The sequence below is a fragment of the Sinocyclocheilus anshuiensis genome, unplaced genomic scaffold (assembly GCF_001515605.1).
Source record: "Sinocyclocheilus anshuiensis isolate Anshui unplaced genomic scaffold, SAMN03320099.WGS_v1.1 scaffold288, whole genome shotgun sequence".
In the NCBI taxonomy this organism is placed as follows: domain Eukaryota; kingdom Metazoa; phylum Chordata; class Actinopteri; order Cypriniformes; family Cyprinidae; genus Sinocyclocheilus; species Sinocyclocheilus anshuiensis.
This window is the reverse complement of record NW_015558570.1, coordinates 128786-149730: the sequence shown is the minus strand read 5'-3', so window position 1 is coordinate 149730 and position 20945 is coordinate 128786. Positions and strand designations below refer to the sequence as shown.

Genomic DNA, 20945 nt, shown 5'->3' with positions numbered 1-20945 from the left:
AGGAGCATTTAGACGTGAGCTCTTAAGGGCCCCAGCAACAGAGCCAAGAGAGACATTAATAAGCTATTTTTCATTAAGCATAAAATTAAATCTAGTGGTGCATGAACATTTGGTTTTCTCCTTAGACGTTTTGACTTTGTGAAATCCTTTCAAGTTTGGGGTTAACTAACATACATTTTCTCTTTCTATATTTCTAATTTACTGGATCTTCGAGTTTACATTGTCCAGCAACTTGCATTTTGCTGTATATACACAAAAGCACAAGATACTAAAAGAAAAGCATGATGCGCGAAGATCACCAATTGACCATCACCCACACATTGCATCGACCTGCATACATAAATGGATCTTAGAGCAATACACCCACTACCTTTACCTTACAAACAAATTATGCTTTTGCATGAATTTTGCAGCATTTGTTTGTCACAACAATCCGCTTTATCACGCTATCAGTATTAAGCTGGTCCTAGCTGATGTTTAAATAAACACTTCTAACAAGCCGTAATCATGCATTCAGAAAAATCAACTCCTTTTAAGATCTTTAAAGAAATTCTGATAATTCTGTCATAACTTATTCACCCCACTTTTGTTATTCATATAGTGGATCGGAAAAAATATATAACAAGAGTGAATGGTAACAAACACATACACACAACGTTCCCCTAACGTTCTTATTTGGTTCCTCTTTGGAACCGGAAAATAAGGGTTTGGGAACGTTCTCATTTTTTTTTTTTTTAAACAAAAGCTAACCTTCTCAAAACTTACACAAAACGTTCCTTAATGATTAGTTTTAGGTTTTATCTCTATAACCAAAAGCCAATGCTCCCTGAACATTCTGAGAAAAACAGCTGGATGTAGAAGAAAGAAAGTTATAGGCCTACAGGTTTGAAACGACATAAGGGTGAGTAAATATTTTTCAATTTTTTTGCTGAACTATCCCTGAAAACACGGCAAAATGCCTAAAACCATCAAATGTAAACCGAGCTGTTTTGTTACTCTATCAAGTCAATCAATGCGCCCAGTTGTCCGCACTAATGACTACCCAAGGGGCGGGGTCATGGGCGGGGCTATATGTTAAAAACAGTATGTAATTGGCTAAGAGCAGAGATACACGTGGGAGCACATATTGTCCCTCTCTTGCCTCTAATCTTGCTTATAATCATAACGGCGAACGGGTTCATACCGAGCGGCTCCTGACAGACGAGAAGTTCACCGAAGAACAACAATTCGGCACCATGAGAACTTTCTCAAGCTTGTTTGTTAGTTTGCCACTTTTCGCGGCGTGTCTTCTTGCTGTTTCGGTCTCCACTGCGAGCGGTAAGTTTTTTGTTTTCGTCTGTGCATTGAGCGCTACAAAAAAACAGCATGGCAAACTACATTTATAAACAAAGCAAGTGAAAGTCTATGGTCCTTATTAGTTTGATGTGAAATGTTTTAAATGTCAAGACACCAGACAGCTTATTTATTTTCTTTTTTTTTCTTTTGTGTGTAATGTAGCCTATATTACACCGGAGTTTTTACTTTCATACATTTAGTAATTAATGAATTATGTTTACTGTCCATTCTTACACTATCGTCTTGTAAACAAGTCTTGGAGGCTTCACTTTATGAAAAGTCCCTGTGGTCATCTAGTTGATGTCTCTGGTCGACCAAAATGTTTGTTATTCGTGTCTGTACTTGCGTTTAACGCCTTGGGGTCTCTGCTTTATCCTTTTCTTGTCACACTAGTGTATACAAAACATCATGTCCTGATTTCAATCCATTGCCAGTGACCTACAGGCTTGCACATACTTTTATAGCTGCATGGTCCAATGTGGAAGACCATTTGAGCACCAATTTCATGCCTTGGCCACTCATGTATGTTAAGATTTTTTTGACAGCATGTCTAAATTAATTTCCTCCATAGACCCTGAACAAACAAGAGGAGATGACTTTTTTTGTACTGCCAAGTGTTGTTTTGTAATGTCTAGATTTTAGTAGGTTTTGTTTGAAATATTTAATTGGCCCAATTACTCATTTTTTGCCTCCACGGATGTTGATACTTGTTTAAGAATACACTTCCCCATCTGCCATTGAGCCTCAAGCCATGATCTGGCTCCAGTCTGAAGGTGTGGCTCAAGTGACCAAATCACTGAGTCACTTCCAATGAATGTGGCCACTTTAATATGCAGCGGAGCCCAACAAGGCCAGGGCACTTCCTGCCTCTAATGACCAGTGCAGCAGAACAGGTTTGTGCAAACCTTTGGAAAATGCAGCCTCTTTCCTTCAGAGTTTCATTATTGTAATGTTGACTGCTTCTTGAGTGATTTGTGGTAGTTTTCCAGAGAGTTTTCCATGTCAAAGCATTTTCTGTGAAGTTTTCAAATGGTTCAGTTGTCGCCTCCTTGATCTTCTTCATTCACACTTTAAAGGGGACCTATTATGCTTTTTCACTTTTTGAATTTTAGTCAGTTTGTAGTGTGTATGTTTGGCCATAAAAAGATCTACAAAGTTACAAATCTCAAAGTCCACTCCAAAGGGAGATATTTCGTTTTTAAAAAATCCCTTTTCAAGAACTACAATGAATGGCTCGTTTGGACTACAGCGTTTTTTCCGGGTTTTGTGATGTCACAAAGCGGTCCATTAGAATATCATTAAAATAATTCAGTCCTACGGAAATTCGAATGGTTGGGGGGTGGGGAGGGGCGAGGTCATGGGTTAGAACGCTTGGTTGAGTGCATCAGACAAGACGACGACGAAGAAGTGCTGCTGTAGCGTCAAGTTTTCTCAAGTTATACACATGCACCTGAATAATTATGTATGTTACAATTATGAAAACTTTTTTATAATAAATTGCTGACAGTACAATACTGGACAATGATGTAATCTGCAGAATTTACACTTAAATTATGAGACTACAGTGTTTCCCATACAGTGAGTGCAGGTGTTTTTATATCACTGTATTTCTGAAGGAAACTGACTGTCTTCAGAAATTGATTTTCATTTCATCTTGCATGTAACGTCTGATAAAGCAGTGTTTGTGAGCGGAGCGCTGCTTTGTGTACAGCCGTTACCGGGGAAACCTCGATTTCTACCACTCCAGCAGCGCCTTCTGCTGGCAGAGAATGAATTTGCATATATATGCAGCCACAAATAGAGTCTGTAAGTTTGTAAGTCTAGAGTTAGTCTGCTTTGAAGTTTTAGAAACTTGCTGCTTTGGCAAGGGGCGTGGCAGTACTGAAATGCTGTTCGCCAATCACAACGCACTGGGACAGCTAACCAATCACAACACATTTCGTTTTTTGGAAGGCGGGCCTTCATCAAACCCGGAACTAATCAAGCCGTTTGCGCCAGGATGGGGAGAAAGGTATTGTAATAATGTAAATTATGTGAAAAATAATACCTTTTTCGAACCACCAAGCATGAGAGCATGTTCTAGTACACCCCCAAAAAAATCAAGACTTTGTAAAAGAGCATAATAGGACCCCTTTAAGTGATGAAATTGGCGCTCTATGATGTTTGGATGCAGTTAAACAAAAAGTTAATTCAGAAAAGAGAATTTTGTTTATCTTCTTGTCTATCCAACGCCTGTGGTATTTCTGTCTTCCATGGAACTTAAAGCCAGATGTTTACCAGTTGCTCTTTTCTTTTCAATGAAAGTGAATGGTGACCAGGACAAAGAGTAAAAGTATGACATGTGCACTGTATTCCAAATCTAGTAAGAAAATAAGAAAAAGACAGAAATTTTGTTGTTATTGACTGATAAGCTTCTCTGCGCAGCTCACAAATCTCATTCAAATTTGAATATTCAAACGTGGCACAAAATATGTCACACCAGGTTTGACATCAAAGATGCCAACCATTATTAGTACTAAGGGATCTAGTAATAGTTCACAAGGCATGGAATTTGAATATGAGTATATTCAAATACAATTAATGAGACCTGAGATCTACAAATAAGATTTTCATTGAATAATGACTTTGATATCAGTCTGTTCCTCACACAAATCTATATTATGGCCTCAAAAGACTTGGAATATAGTTGTATGGACTAATTTTATGATGCATTTAGGTGCATTTTGGAGCTTGACATCTGCTGGTCACCATTCAGTGTCAGTGTGTGCAAGAGAACAGCATCAACAAAATGCCTAACATTTCTTTTTGTGTTAGACTAAAGAAAGAAATCATACGGGTTTGAAACAACATGAAAATGATCAAATGATGACAATTTTTATTGTTGAGTGAATTATCCCTTTAAAAGTTGAGAGTTGTTTGTCTTTCTTATCGGATTGAGAAGGTAAACAGTTTTGGATTGAAGCTACAATCTCAAGCTGATCTAAGATCAGCACTCATCCATCAAAATCTTGATGGATCTCCAAAAAACTGCTTAAAATCAGCAAATAAAGACTTTTATCAACACAACCCAGGCCTCTTAGGTCAGCTGACGGAGAGTACGCTAATTATAGCGACCACACAGCCTCCTGCTTTTCACTCGCTCTCTTTTGCAAGAATGTGTTTGCGAGCCGTTCAAAAGCTGTCGCGTGGCCCGTGCCATCTGGCAGCGGGGTCTTCCCCTCCGGGGATGGGCTCATTTGTCCTGACAACTCCACTTCTAATAGCAGTCCAATGAGGGCTGCTTCTCCTGTGATTAATTTTCAATAAGCCCTAATCAATGTTTCATTCATACATTGGCATTTCTCATGGCATCCATACATTGGCAACATGGCATTTCTCATTTCGCTCCATCTTGGTCTCATGCTCCATTTTCCAATCTGGTGCGTTGAATTTTTAAAAGAGCATATTCTGACACTTGACAGGAAACTTTTGTTACTATATTTTGAACAAATACGCTGCACTGGATTTATGACTATTTTGAATCCGTGGCTTGAGTGTAAAACACGTCAAAATATTATGCTTTACATTATAGCATTTCCAAGTAAGATGAATTATAAGCCTATTTGCGTTGCCTTCGAGAATGGCTGTTTTCTCTGTACGCCAGAGTGTATTTTTAGTCTTTGTAGGTTATTTTTAAGAACCGATGGCTGTGGTGTTCTGGAGAAATGCCTTTAGTTGACAGAAATCCTACCTGAAGATTCAAGCTCACTGACAGTTTACCAAAAAAAGCAGTTTATTGGTCCAAGAACAGTATGTTTCTTGTGTGCAGACCATATCTTTATAGGTCATTTGCTTGGTCATTAAGAGGTGCAAGCTGCATGCCTCAGTGCTTTGAGCTGTTCTGGGAGTTTTAACGTGGGATTCAGTGATGTAGGAACATGAGGTTTGGAACACAGAGTTCCCCAGGGCCGTATGAAGGCATCTTAAACAGGGACGCGGGAAGTAGGGGTGCTGAGGGGGCTGCAGCACCCCCTGTTTTCACATGGTTGCAAATGCAACGCCAAGTTTGTTCATTTAAATTTATTCAGTTTTAGCATTTAATAATTTATTTGTAATGATCTCTGAAATGTAAATTGTAAGTGGGCTATAATAAACCCATATTTATCTTTATAAACATGATTTCTTTTACTTGTGATGTTTTCTATATGGGATGATTAGCCTAATCCTCATGAACACGTGACGCTATCGCGTGGTATCAGACATGAACTATACAGAATGCGAACAAGATTAACTTTAATACAAGGAGATAATGGCGCAAAAGCGAATATCAGATTTTTTAAATTCCCATCCCAGCAAAAACTTTCCAAAATCGGCATCCAAACAACACCAGCCCCAGCACGAGCACCGACGTAAGTGAGTCAGCCCCCCCAAACACCCCCACCCAACACGGACACACACAGCACTCCCAACCGAAAACATCTTCCCGCGCCCCTGATCTTAAATGATGTGCGAATGACCGCATAGCTGAGAAAACACACTGAACATTAACATTAACACACACCTACACACATGCATGTTCACACCAGCAGTAATGTGGAGTTATAAATCCAGGACACCTTTAGCGTACAGTGTGAAGCTATAAGCCGTAAAGTAAGTTCCAAGGGTGGCTTAAAAGGTAAACTAACACTTTGGGCTTCTAAATATACACAAAGGTTGCAACACAAATCAACACCAAGACACAGATCCCCAATTTTTAACAACTTAAAAGGTTCTGTTGCATTACTTGGATGTTGTACTTGTATGCATATTTTATCAGTGTCAAGACTTAAAAGTGCACGGCACAGTTTTTCTCCATTTTTGTTTCTTGAGTTGCTAATTTTAAGCCCACTTATAATTTTGGAGAAGTTTATTAGTCAAAATGAGCTGTTTTGTGCTGTTGTGTCTTCTTAGAAGCCTTCTTCATGTTTGATTAACTATTATTATTATTATTATTATTATTATTATTATATATTCTGCATATTCATTTTCACTTTTTTTACATTTAGATTACCCATGCCATCATCTAACTTTTTCAATTAATCTTTAAAACAGCTGCCAATAATTTAATAACACCGTTTAATCTCAAAACTAATTTCATAAACTTTTTTCATACTGTAAATTTTAATGTTGTGATTTTCTGATGTTTGTGATACACTTGCAGCATAAACAATTTTTATATAATTTTTTTTTTTTTTACATTTTTAAAGATTTATTTTTTATTTATTTAGACAAAATATAGAAATTTAAAATTTTCCTTAGAGTTGTGAAAGTTAGCACTGTCTTAAACAAATCAAGGAAATTGTGTCCCAATATGTGATTATTTTAAGAACTTACAATGTCATTAAATTACCAGTATCAAACCTATAAAAGTCTTTAGCCTATAAACATTGAGTGATCTGCATAGTACAGTTGCATTTCCTGTCATTAGTGAATCCCCTAGAATCAAACTGGGATTTGGCATGTAGGTGTGTTGTTGCGTTTGCGTGCTCTCACATGCATGTGTGCAGTGTTTTGGTTGTCCTCCAGTCTGTTGTTTTTGTTTTGCACCTGTTGATAATACGACAGTCAAGGGTTCTTTTGTTGGCCAAGTGTGCGTGATCCGTTCAGCAGATTGTAGCTGAATGACTCCTCATGCCGATGACTCCTTTCTAAAGCCCTTCCCTATACTTTTTAACCGTTATTAGTTATTATATAGTTGTTGTACTCATAAGATTGCAGATCAGGTCATGCTTCTTTTTTTAAATGACTCAAGTGACGTCCCAGATATATGAAATGAAGGAGCGAGTGGTTTTATGGTTTTGAACTGTTCAGTTATTTTCAGTTTTGAACTGTTCATTTTGGTTCTTTTAGTAAAAAAATGTAGTATTTTTCTGGCTAACCATAATAGTAGCACATCAAATGTGTTTGTTATTGGACTGTTTACTTCAAGTTGTTTACAAATTTAAAGCTGAAGACTGTAATTTCTGTGCCACTAGTATCACCAAAATGAATTGCAAAAATATTGTAACAAGCCGGCCTTTGGTTTCAGTGGTGCCCCAAAGTCATTCCAAAATTCCTATTTTTAGGCGTATCCCTTTAAGCCTGCACATTTTCAATATCAGTGCAGTCACAAAAAGTTGTTTTGACCATACTGGGATTGGGTCAATAGCATGTTGGTTATTACTCATTTTCTGCGTTGGCTCAGCACTGCCCGCTTGTTTTTTCAGGGTCACAGTTGCCTGGCCAAATTCCATTTCTGCTTTCTTTGTCCCTGTTTGCGTGCCTCATTTGTGATAGAGGAGTGAACAATCCCACAGTAGCCTGCCTTTACACGTTTAACTCCATGTGAGTTAAAGAAAGACCATGTGATAAAGCCATCTATCCGAAAGCCTGTGGCAGAATAATCCGCTTCCACTCCGATTTCAGAGCTTTTGCTGATCAGAAGGCCAGCTCCGCTGATGAGAAGCTGATCAAATGTTTCACTTCATCAAACAGATTTGCATTCAGCTGATGTGTTCACTTCTGTCTAATGGCCTTCCAGAACATATTAGGTCAACATTGAGTTCTCTGACAGTTAAACAAGGTTAAGTATAGCTGGTAAATGTTAGATGATACAGCTTGATGTGGATTCCCTGACATGAATTATTATCCGTACTTTTTAGTTTTCATACATATATTCTCAGAAACCTCATGTCATTCCAAACCGATATGGTTTTTTTTCTTCACAAAAGGAGATGATGATGCTCATGCTGCTCTTTTCCTTACAATGAAAGTGAATGGTGGGTAAAGAACCAGGAGTGCTACTTAAAAATAAAATAATAAATAAATGCTAAATTGAATAATTTAAACACAAAAACATCAATAGATAAATTACTTTTTAAACTGACAAATTAAAAGACATTTAAAACAGTTAAAATTCATGTTTTAAAATTGTTAAATAACAATAACTAAATTAATCATTTTTTATTTGACACATTAATACACATTTAAAACAATTGATTTAATTCATGTTAAAGTTAAAGCACTAAATTAATACATTTAAAATAGATTAAAATAAAATAATTGTTTGTAAATTGTAATTTGTAAATTGCATTTTAGAAAGGTAAGTGCTTTTCTTTTACATTTTCCAATCAATTCATTATTATTATTTAAAACAATAAATTATTTATAAATGCAATTTATAATTGCATTTCAGAAGCTTTTGCCAATCAAGTTGTTTTTTTGTTTTTTGTTTTTGGCAAAACTTGATTAACTTTACTTTGATTGTATGGAACAGAGCAGCTTGAACATTCTGCAAAACGTCTTATTTTGCGTTCCACGGAAGAAAGAAAATTACACGAGTTTAGAATGACATGAGGGTGAGTAAATGATGGCACAATTTTAATTTTTGGTAATTTGTCCTGTTAGATACAAGAGTTTTCCCACAAAACATGTGCCCATGTCAGCACCTAAAAAAAGCGACATTCCATGCAGATGGGCAACGGTTTCTGTTAAGAGTTACATTTCTATGGAAACAAAAGCAGTATTGTGACTAGCAATGAGTTGTGTTTAAAGTTATTAAGCCGCAGTGAATTACTTTCAGTTCTCAATTTCCCCTGTCAATTTTGTCATAACTGGTCGGCAAGATAAAAGTAGTTGACTACGAATCCTTCAAGCTATCCATAGACAGTTTCTGTTCCCCGTGGAGTTTTCAGTGCTTTTCTGTGATGGATGGGTTGATCTGAGCTGCTAAACAGTTTGTGCCTGGCATATCATATCAAAGGCAATTCCAAGGGATTTAATTTTTTTTATACATTTTTTTGGTTTCCAGGACTAAAATTAGTTTCTTTGAGAAGATTGAAAGGAATTGTGCTTTCAGCCTTCTGGTATTGCATGAAAAGGAGGATGCATTCCATTCCAAAGATAAGCATTGCAATCGTTTGGATAAGAAGGTTTCTGTTTATGCAGGCCGGGGCTTTGTCATTATCCCAGAAGCTTCAACCCTGAGCGTGAAGGCTGTTGCTTTTTGTCACAATTAGAGGAGATTGTTCGCCAAATGGTGTCTTGGCGCGAAACAAGTTCACACGGTTGAAACCTGTGGTGGAGCTGCATGAAACGTGGGCTGATTATCATTTCGAGTGCCGTTCACCTCGAATAAACTCTGCTGAGTGTCTCTGTTGTGGTATTTTGGATCGGTGCCAGGGGAGGACACAACGATGCGCAGGAAGTCTCTCACGGAGGTATTATTTACACAGAGTTGTGGGACTGTGGAAAGTTGTAACTCTGCAAATTCAAGGCCTATATGTGTCAGGCTAAAATTAACATTTAAAGATAGTAACAGCTCCAAAAACTGAAGTTGGATGTTTTTGTTTCCATTTCAGCATATGCATAAAAATGTAAGAGGTGCAGTTTCTTTAGCTTAGTACTGCAAAAAATAAAAATTCTGCCATTTTATTTGCTCCCCCTTATGTAGTTCCAAATCCATATACTGTTTTTTTTCCCCTTCCCTTCTTTTTTATTTATTTTTTATTATCTTACATCGATACATTTAATTACTTGCATTGATCCGTTAGGAAGGTCTTAACTCAATTTATTAAACATTGCATTTCATTTTTTATTATTATTATTTTTATTCTGCTAAATTTCCATGTGCATTTCCATACTTTTTTCCTCAGAGCATTGCTGTCCCACGTAAACATTCCTGACCTTTACAAATAATTTTTGTATAAACCACAGGACTGCAAAGAAACTTCTAGAAACTACTTCTATTTTTTCTGTAATGCTGCAACCTCTTCAGCAATTTGGGTCATGTCCAAATAAAAACATGACCAAACAGTAAACCCATTGTCTTTTTCACTTCCCTTTTTATAAGAAACAGAAATCTACACCATCAGAAAATACTGTTGACGGCACTCACTGTATTAAACCCAAAAGAGCATTATTCATGAAACACAAGATTAATAATTTCTCTGTAATCCATGGATTTGAATGTGACTCTATATATATATATATATATATACATACATACACACACACACACACACACACACACATATGGAAAGAGTTAATCATAAATTTTACTGAATCATTCTGCGTGCAAACAGCAATATAAGTATAAATATATATGTATATATATATATATATAAAAAAGTAATTCTTTTCATGTTTATTGAATGAGCCCCACTGAGTTTTATTGAAAGTTATATCAATAATGGATATAATATCAAATCCACTATCTTTGTCTTTTCTCAGCTGACATCTGTGAAGTAAATGTGTGCTTGAATGGAGGAACCTGTGTCACTGAAGCAGGAAAAGATCCCTTTAAATGCATTTGCGCTGAAGGATTCACTGGACCCACCTGCAACGAGACCGATATTGGTAACAGTCTTATCAGTTATTTATATTTATGCGGGGGGAAAAAAACAGTTTAGTTTAGTGCAAAGGTTACTTGTATTCATTTCAGCTGAGGCTGATCATTTCTCACATGACCTTTGTTCTCAGGGCCCTGCAACCCTAACCCTTGTAAAAACGATGGCTTCTGTGAGATCATCAACTCCCGAAGAGGAGACGTCTTCAGTGAATATGTCTGCAAGTGTCCAATAGGGTTCGATGGAATCCACTGCCAGAACAGTGAGTCGCTTTTATCCAAACCATTGGATCTGTTTCATGCCAAACATATAAGTGGTTATCAGGAGACACCACTGAGAATTATGAAAAACTAAATTGCTGTGAAATCAAATTTACATTAGGACTGAGATCACATTTGCATCCAAATGGTAATTAATTAAGCCTGTCACGATATATCTTTTTGTTGTGCGATATATTGCCCCAGAAATAAATGCAATAAACTATATTATTGTCATTTTAAGACCATTTTATGCCACTGAATAAATAATCATAATATAACAGCATAATAATGCAAGAAGGCCTACACACTTTCAAATGACAACAAACTTTTAATTCTTAAGTATATCTAGATCATGGAAATTAAGTCAAAATATTAGATACCTTAAAAAACTTGAATCATTTTCTAACAAAAAGTGCAAAGTAACAAGTAGAAAAAAAAGAAAAATTCACAAAGAACTTGTATGGAGCTTTTTCCACCTACAGATTTTTCCCTGACCTTCTTTTCTCTGTAAATTAAGGGTTTAAGGGTCACAAAGGCACAGATCCCTAAACAAGGCCATATCTGCAGATGAAACTTTGTTTGTGAAAAATGATTGAGGTCACGTATATATTGTGCGATAATCAATATATTGATTATTGCGACAGGCCTATAATTAATTGACAAATTTTAGCTATAAACTGCCTAAATCATCTGGATTCAGTCAGATTTACTGTATAGAAGTGCTGTTAAAAATGCGTTTACATTAGTGAAATCTTACGGGCAAAAATGTCTATTGTCTGTTTTTAATAGTGTAGCGACATGAATGCATACACGGCTCACACAGGAGTCACTTTCAAACTGAGTAGTTTTCTGTTGGTCAACATGGCGAATTTGCATTAACAACTTCAACCTGTTTCAAAATGTGTGTGGGGAACTTTTTTGCCCTCAAGCGAAACTCGCGCCGATTACTATTGAAATGACTGAAACTCGCACAGATTACTATTGAAATGACTCTGTTTCTCTGTGAACGCACCTTAACAGTGAATAAGTCGCTCCAGTATTTTTATTTTGCTTTTAAAAGCCAATATTTTAAAAGACATGTAAATAAATAGGCTTAACTTGTCTTAAGCTTATTTGTTTTAGGCCATTTTAGCTTGTTTTATGCCAAGTGCAATTCTGTATTCAAAGGAAAAAATACAGTAGTTTCACCAGGGTTTACAAACTCCAAAAATAAAAAAAAATAAAAAAAATCAAATAAATAAAAAATCATAACTTGATTGGCAAATGGATTTGGCTGAAGTAAAATTTAAATTTAGCATTAAATTTTTTATTATTATTTTTATTTAAATGAATAACAACCTGTTTGGTTGCCATCATTCTTCAAAATATTTTTTTTGTGAGTAAATAACAGAAACTAAAATTTTTGCATGAACCTTTTCTTTTAAGAAAGAAAATACACTGTAAAAAAAATTCTGTAAAATTTACAGTAAAAAAACGGCAGCTGTGGTTGCCGGCAATACAGTTTTTCACCGTATATAGTAGGGGAATTTACCGTTAACCATTTAACAGGTTTTTACTGTAGCATTTTTACAGTCTTTTACTGTTAAATCCACGGTCATTTTTTACAGTGTAGGGTCACTTTTGGTCAATTGTCATTCTCATATTTTCATTTGCAACAGTATTTTATTCATTATTTTGAGGAGTTCATTTTGATTTCACAAATTTGACAAAGTAAACTTGTTCTTTTAAGTAAGAAGTTAATCAGCGAGAAGCAAAAAAAAGCCATAAATCCTCCCAAAATGGAATGTTGCTTTTCCATGCTATACATTTAAGACAGCATGGATTGTTTAGTTCACCACAGAGACTCCTTCACGCTCTCTCTGATTATGGTGGACATTATGGCTTCGGTGCCAGATTTCCCGCGCTTGATAGCAGGCTTATGATGTTTTGACTGGGTATAGTTAAGCATGCGGGCTCATCTTCAGAGTGCGGCTGGGAATGTGGCTAGATTAGAATGGCACTGACGTTAAACTGACTATTTAGACGCTTCTTAATCCCTCAGGGAGACGTCTAAATCATGCTCGGATGATGGCAAAGACTGTGGAGTACGCAAAGTCGCACACTGTGTAGTTTAGTGCCAAACATAGTTGCAGCATAAATTAAAATATGACTGCACACCCACGCTGTCGCACACTAGCCCTGTTGCTGGGGTAAAATGCAAGTGGAGGAGGCAAAGTAAATAAAGTCCGCAGAAATGTTTCAGTGGCAGCATGAAATTTGTCTGAAAGCCCTGCAAAAGGCTGTGAAATCTGTGTCAAAAGCTTTTGCGCAGTGGAGCACTGGTCACATTAGCTGAGCAGATTGAAATAGAAACCTGCTGTAGGGTTTAAATGCAGAGTTAGTGCCTCATTTGTGTGTCTGCAAGTAAGTCGAAGAGTTAACGAAGTGCTTGATTTCTGAATCTAATGCTAGCTAGCTAAATTGATGCTGCCCTTCTGCCACTACTTTGTAATTTCCCTATTTTCCACTGAATAAAAGCTAGTTTTCTCACTCGAATTTCTCACCTCTAATTGCTGTATTTTTCTCAACTAGTGTCTTTATTTTCCTTTTTTCTTGCTAATCTTTCTTAACATTGCGGTTAAGGGATTTTAATGGCCGGTTAGAGCTTTAGCATAAAGCATTTCTTACCAAACTGGTCCACAGCAGTATAATATTTATATACTATTATAGTATTTATTAATATTTTAAATTAGCTTTTATTTTTATATTTTTAGTTTGAATGTTAATTTATTTAAATTTAGTATTTACATTTAATAAAGGAGATTTTTGTTATACTTTTATTCCTTTTTTTTTTTTTTACACTTTTATTTACCTTTTATTTTTATTTCAGTTTTATTTTTAGTAATTTTTAAATTTAAACATTATTTCAGTAGCCAAGGCAACATTTCTATTTATTTTTTTTAAGTTTAAATTATCTTATTTCGACTTTATTTCAACTGATTAAATCTTGTAATAGTAATCGTTTTAATTAACATTAACAACACTGGTCCACAGTACCGGGGCTGATTTAAAAAAATAAATAAAATACAGCTACTGTATTGTAAGGGAGGCTGTTTCAAGACAACATTACTGGAAAAAAAGCTTTAATTTGTTCCTTCTCAGCGTGGTTCAGTCTTTTCTCTTGGATTTCACTGTCACATGTGGAAGTGGAGACCTGCTAACCTTGCATTTTGTTGATTTGGATGATGTTGCAACTGACATAAGATTGCATTTCACATTATGTAGCTAGATATCGATGTTCTCAGAGTAATACAATGCACTACTGTGTTGAATTGCTTCTTAGTGGGTAGCAATGATTCACTTCTTCACATTAACATTAGGAAAAAACGCTAACATTTTACAGTTTTATTCTGAGTTGACAGGCTTGAAATGGGAACTTGAACTGTAAGGCACTTGTGAAAAAGAAGTGTGCTTAATTGTATTGAATATGCATTTGTAGTGCACTTCAAATCTTAAAAGTATGTTTAAAAAAATCTGTACTAGCAGATAATATAATATTAATGAAATAAAAGGCCATTTAAATGTACTTAAAGAGAGTATACTTTCATGACTGTTTCTTAACACAATTTTTAAGTTCTAAGTGGACTTTGTAATGTTTAAAGTTTACATTAAAGTACATTTTAAGTCATTGTTTTAATAATCTTTTGATGTGCTTCGAAGACGTACACTTATTTGTGTTGACATGGTGTTGTGTTGACTAACATACTAATGTACGTGTGAAGTAATTGATTATAAATTTACTGCAGTGTGTTATTTGATATTACATTTAAAGTTTGTATATTTTAAATGTACTGAATTGTAACTTCATCATTACAAATGTCAAATGGGGTGTCTCATATCTTAATGCTAGTTTTTGGTTCAGTGCTAAACCCCTAAATATTAAATTAATTGTTAAATATTAAAAGCCACTCGGCTATTTAAAACTGCTTAGAAAAGGTGCTAATTAGCTTGTTAGCAGTTAAATACTTGTAGAGTTCATAATGATTTTGTTAGCATTTAGGTAGTTGACAAATGTTTTTGGAAAGTTGGCTTTGTAAAAAGTTGCTAATTAGCTTGTTAGTGTTATGCTAAGAGCATTGTAGAGTTGATAATATTAGCATTAGCAGTTAGCATGTGGGAGCATTTTGACATTTAAATACTTTTGGAAAGTTGGCTAAAAACCTAATTAGCTTGTTAGCGGTTTAACCCATTGTAGAGTTTACAGTGTTTGCAACATGTGGGTAGTTGACAATACTATTGGGAAGTTGACGTTCTGTTGTAAAACCAAAAAATGCATTTAGCTAATTTTTGTGAGTTTTTATGACAACATTCATTTAGAGGTTACACAGATTAGGCAAAAAATGCAGCCTGAAATGAATGTAGATACACCCAGCTAGTCATTTTAGGTCAGTCGAGCATGTAGTGATGCTCTTAACACTTACAGGGAACAGGGAAGTGCTACTCGCTGACCTCTGGAGGTTTAGAGGTGTTTCAGTATGTCTGAGCACTGTGTTGGCACTGGACCACTGTGACTGATCACACCCAGTCACGCTCCATATGCACACACCAGATAATCCCACTGATTTCCTTTCCAGTTTTGCTGAAATGTTCTATTTTCCTTTCTTCTGATTGGTGCCATTTTAAAGCTGAAATCCATGCCAGTTCTTTTTCCCCACAACATATAGCGCACTTCAGGTACATGAGGACCATTATACACCCTTGCTCTGCGTCATCATGTTGACCTTTTAATAATTCTGACACACTTGTGTTTGAAGCATGTTGGTGATCTGATCTGGCCCTGTTGCTCGTAAGTGGATTAGAAACTTCAGCAGGTCTGCCTCAGTCTCCTATATCCTCTTAATGAACGACTGTAAGAGCCAGTCGTGCTGAGATTATGCTTTGTCATATGTGGGTTCCCTTTATGTGCCCTCAATTCCCTCTCCGTTCTTGCTTGTTCCTTTTTTGAGTTTTTGTTTGACTTTTATATACAGTAATATTGACAATAGGAGCATTGACTCAAAGTATTTGATCACACCAAAAATTGTAATGACACTGCATTACATCTATGTTATTACATCTGTGCATTACAAAATTTTATTAATATGGTTTATTAGTTTAATTTTAAAATCTAAACAAATGTTTTTTGTTTTTTTTGGGAATGACACTTGGTTTGATTTTGTTATATAATTAAGTGATATACATTTTTATTTTTATCAGGACCACTATATCGTAATTTTTTCATATGAGATATTTTTGAGTTTTTGTGCTTTAAATTGGAGACACTAAAAACTGTTCAAGCAATAAGAATGTGTTTATATGTTTATTATGGCCAATACATAAATAAATATAGGCGACTTTTTTCATTGATTTTTCATGTTACAAACTTCATTTGGAAACCATATATACTGTGTGTGTGTGTGTATATATTAGATAATTTTATCTTTTGAAGCAAAGAATTTTATCTTTATGTACCTCAGACTATTGTAGAAGTTGCATGTTGCCACCTAGAGGTCACAAAGAAAATTGCTTTACTTTTGACAACTGTTTTGCTTGTCCAGACTAGTTTTGATGAGTTTTACATAAACCTTATGATTCTTGCAGATGTGAATGACTGTGCCGGCCAGCCCTGTCAGAATGGAGGCACCTGTCGAGATCTTGATGGCGATTTCACCTGTAAATGTCACTCACCATATGTGGGAAAGCACTGCCATCTGCGTAAGTAGGACACTGCCAGTACACACATGTCCAGCTCCTGTACACAAACTGTTTTTCACTTTATTTCCTCCACATATTTAGCTTTTTAACTGGTGACTTCATTCAGTACACAATGGCTATTTCTCTCCCCTGTGAATGTGGTCATCACACTGTTTATCCATCTGTCTGTCGCACAGTAAGCCTGTTTGTCTCCTGAGCACTAATATCTGCTAATGTCTGCCTTTGGTTCCCAGGATGCATCTCTCTGCTGGGAATGGAAGGAGGAGGCATTGCAGAGTCTCAGATTTCTGCCTCTTCTGTGTACTACGGCATTCTGGGACTGCAGCGTTGGGGGCCCGAATTGGCCCGACTGAATAACAAGGGATTCGTTAATGCTTGGACCTCTGCAACACATGACAAGAACCCCTGGATGGAGGTAAACAAGTCTGTTCAGTTTATTGGTTAAATACATATTTGGAGTTCAAATATTATCTGTATTCACCCAAAAATGACTCATTTAATGACTCATTTTATAACAGATCAATCTGCAGAGGAAGATGCGTTTCACTGGCATCATTACCCAGGGTGCCAGTCGCATGGGCACAGCCGAGTTCATCAAAGCCTTCAAAGTAGCGTCCAGTTTGGATGGGCGAACCTACACCATGTACAGACCTGAGGGCCAGAGCAACGACATGGTGATAATTCACTCATTTTTCTGTTCTGCATTATTTTTAGTGGCTGTTTTGGTTTGGAATTTTTGGGTGTTTAACTGTGGGCACTTTTGGCCTGTTGTAGTTGCTAAAATATGTATATAAATAATTTTCATTCTGAAATATTGAAAGAGTTTCTGATTATTTCACTGTTTGTTTGGATCACCATAATTTTAAATGTAATAGTAATTTGTATTTTTTTAATTTAAAATTATGGTTCTGGGACAAGTGTAAAACAATCAAATTAATACATAATAGTAATATAATAATTATATATTACTATGTTAATTACATAATTGATTACTGTATGTATATATATATATATTTATTTATTTATTTATATTTAATCAAATCCCTGGAACATACAAGTGTCCAGATATGTTTATTCAATAGCATTTGTCATATGTTTCATAAACTGTAATTATATTATAATTTTTTAATTACTAATGAATGTATACATTTCTGTTCTTCAGATCTTTGTTGGTAATATGGACAACGATGGGACAAAGACCAATTTGTTCGACCCTCCAATCATAGCTCAGTACATACGAATCATTCCTGTTGTGTGCCGCAAAGCCTGTACTCTGAGAATGGAGCTGGTGGGCTGTGAACTCAACGGTAAAGTACCAATTATATTATTAAATTATACATTCTTATGAATAGATATATGGAAGCCAAAAGACAAAACAGCTCCACTAGAATATGGTAATACTGCTGTGGTTTATGGAAGAAAAAGGGAGTAAGCAGCATCACAGTTTGCACAATTTCCTGCTCGTCTTCATTTGTGGTGAAGTTAAGGACCGCAGCCTGCTTGGCTGAAGGAACAAAGTCACATCTTTCCAAACCAGGACTCTAGCCAGTAAACGTTCTGAGCAGAAACCTCTCAGACATTTGACTTATTTAGCACATTTGACACAGTTTTGAGCTGCATATAGTGATGATGAATAACACTGGTTAATTTGTGTGGTTTGTGCTTGGGACATTTCGTTCTTGTTTTCTGCTAACATTTAAGAAAGATCAAGTCTTTTTCTTGATTTCAAAATAAAAAAAAAATATATTATATTATATTATATTATATTATATTATTCTCATATGAATGAGCAGCACTCTCTTCTACCTTCAATACCCATGACTGAGGTGCAAGGCACCGAACCCCGAACTGCTCCCTGGGCACAGAAAGCAAAAATGGCTGCCCACCGCTCCGTGTGCATGTGTGCGTGTGTGCGTGTGCGCGTGTGCGCGTGTGCGCGCGTGCGTGCGTGCGTGCGTGCGTGCTCACTACTGTGTGTGCACTTGGATGGGCTAAATGCAGAGCACAAATTCCGAATATGGGACACCATACTTTGCTTCACGTCACTTTACTTCACTTTATAAAAGTAGGGATGCACTGATACATTCGAATATTTTGGCCGATAAACCAATAATTATTTTCATGTTTTGGCCAATTAATTAATTATTTACATTGATTAAATCCATATTTTTTATAAGCTTGACTGCATCATATAATAATTGATGTTAATAGTGTTCATCGTCTGTTTGATTACAACTTTAATTGATTTTTTCCGTACATTTCTGCCATATGTACATAAACTGACAGTCACCACTGATAAGCTACTACTAAATATTGTAGAAACTTAATTTTCTGTAAAGTTGCTTTGCAACGATTTGTATAGTTAAAAGCGCTATACAGATAAACTTGAATTGAATTGAATAAATTAACATTATAAATTGGTGAATAATTATACAATTTATTTTAAAATTATATTTATTTATAATAAATATAAATTAATTTATACAAATAAATTAATAAAAAAATAAACTGTATTATAAAATAAAGTTATAAATTATGTAATTGGCCAATTTTGAATGGCTAATATTAAAATATACTATTATATTATGTAAAATATATATACTATTATAATGATATTATAATAATATACTCAACTACTGTATTCTATTATGACTAAATACATTTAAAAAAATCTAACATTAAATACTACAAGTGAATTTAGGCATCACAATATTATAATGTACAATATGAAAAATAGATATTCATTTTGAGATCAAACATTTAACAGTGTTATTAAATTACTAGTGTTTTTAAAGATTAACTTAAGTGATCTTTACATCATGGAAAAGGTCATCTAAATGTAAAAACACAGGAAATTAGTAAGAACAATTAAATATTGAATATCAATGATACTGATAATTAAAAAAAAAACTCTAATATTGGCCGATATGGTATGTTATATCATGCATCCCTACATGAAAGTCTAATTTCTAATCAGTGAAATGGTGCAGATGTTAATGTTTCATTTACAGTATTGCCCACTTCACTGTTCCATCTGTGTCTCTCAGGCTGTTCATCACAGCACGCCTCTCACACCGCCGGCTCTTGCCTGAGTGCGCTTCACATACACCCCATCACACACAGCATCTTGCCGCTCACCTGCATGAAACTTGCTCAGCGCTGATGTGGTTTGTGCTGACACGCTTCCCATCCATCTGTCTGCCACTTCCTGTCCCCGTCCCCTCCCTCTTTCTGTTGTCTTACTTCACAGTGTATTTGAACACGACAGGTTGCTCCGAGCCGCTAGGTATCAAGTCACGGCTGATCGATGACAGGCAGATGACAGCTTCCAGCTCTTTCCGCACCTGGGGGATCGAGGCGTTCACCTGGCACCCGCATTACGCTCGTCTGGACAAGCAGGGCAAGACCAACGCCTGGACCGCAGCCATTAATAACCGTTCCGAGTGGCTGCAGGTGAGATGACAAGCTTGTAATGCTGTGAAGTGACAGAGTCCCTTCAAATATTTACATTTACAGTCATGTGTAAAATCTGGAGTATGTCTGAACTGAACGAAGTCACATTTTTAAGATTTTTGTAATTTTATATTTTGTAAAGAGGTAACGCGAAGGCAAAATGCTGGTTGTATAAAACAAGATTTTTTTTATTGTATGGTCTTGTATGCAATACCATCGCTCCCATGGTGACGGCAATTTCACTGCCAACGACAAGCATCCAGCAGCTGACTAAAGTGTCTCATACAGAAAAACCAGGCAAGACCCTCCACACACACACACACACACACACACACACACGTCTGGTGCACTATCCTTGTAGGGACTCTCCACGGGCATAATGGTTTTTATACTGTACAAACTGTATTTTCTATCGCCCTACAACAACCTCACACCTAAACCTACCCCTAACAGAAAACTTTCTGCATTTTTACAATCTCAAAAAAACTCATTCTGTATGATTTATAAGCTTTTGTTTCTATGGGGACCTCAATTTAGGTCCCCATGGTGACACAAGTCCCCATGAGTTGGTGTGTATTCAGGTTTAAGTCCCCACCAGGATAGAAAAACATGTACACACACACACAAATGTCCATCTTGGTCTGTCTTGTAGCCCATTGATGGGCCCTTAAATGTCAATTGCTTAATTTACTGAAAAAATGTACAAACTTGCTATAGCCTCATAAATTGAGCAGCAGGGCTAAGAGATTTAATGAACAGCTTGTAAAACATGAAGGAAGGGGTCAGGGCATTACAACGCGTGATATTGTGAATCAAAAGC

General features: G+C 36.0%; 1 protein-coding gene across 2 annotated transcripts in view; it reads left to right on the top strand.

Moving 5' to 3' along the window:
- Nucleotides 1-1136: 1136 nt before the first annotated feature.
- Nucleotides 1137-20945, top strand: part of LOC107679618 (lactadherin-like) — a 23578-nt gene continuing 3769 nt past the window's right edge. The window contains exons 1-8 of one of the 2 annotated variants that reach the window (XM_016475226.1): nt 1137-1317; nt 10564-10689; nt 10813-10941; nt 16559-16672; nt 16906-17087; nt 17191-17346; nt 17835-17979; nt 19941-20125. In XM_016475226.1, coding sequence (XP_016330712.1) covers nt 1236-1317; nt 10564-10689; nt 10813-10941; nt 16559-16672; nt 16906-17087; nt 17191-17346; nt 17835-17979; nt 19941-20125 — 1119 coding nt within the window. In that variant the 5' untranslated portion in view covers nt 1137-1235. Of the gene's footprint in view, nt 1318-10563; nt 10690-10812; nt 10942-16558; nt 16673-16905; nt 17088-17190; nt 17347-17834; nt 17980-19922; nt 20126-20945 lie in introns of both variants that reach the window. The other variant, XM_016475225.1, reaches the window with a different exon arrangement.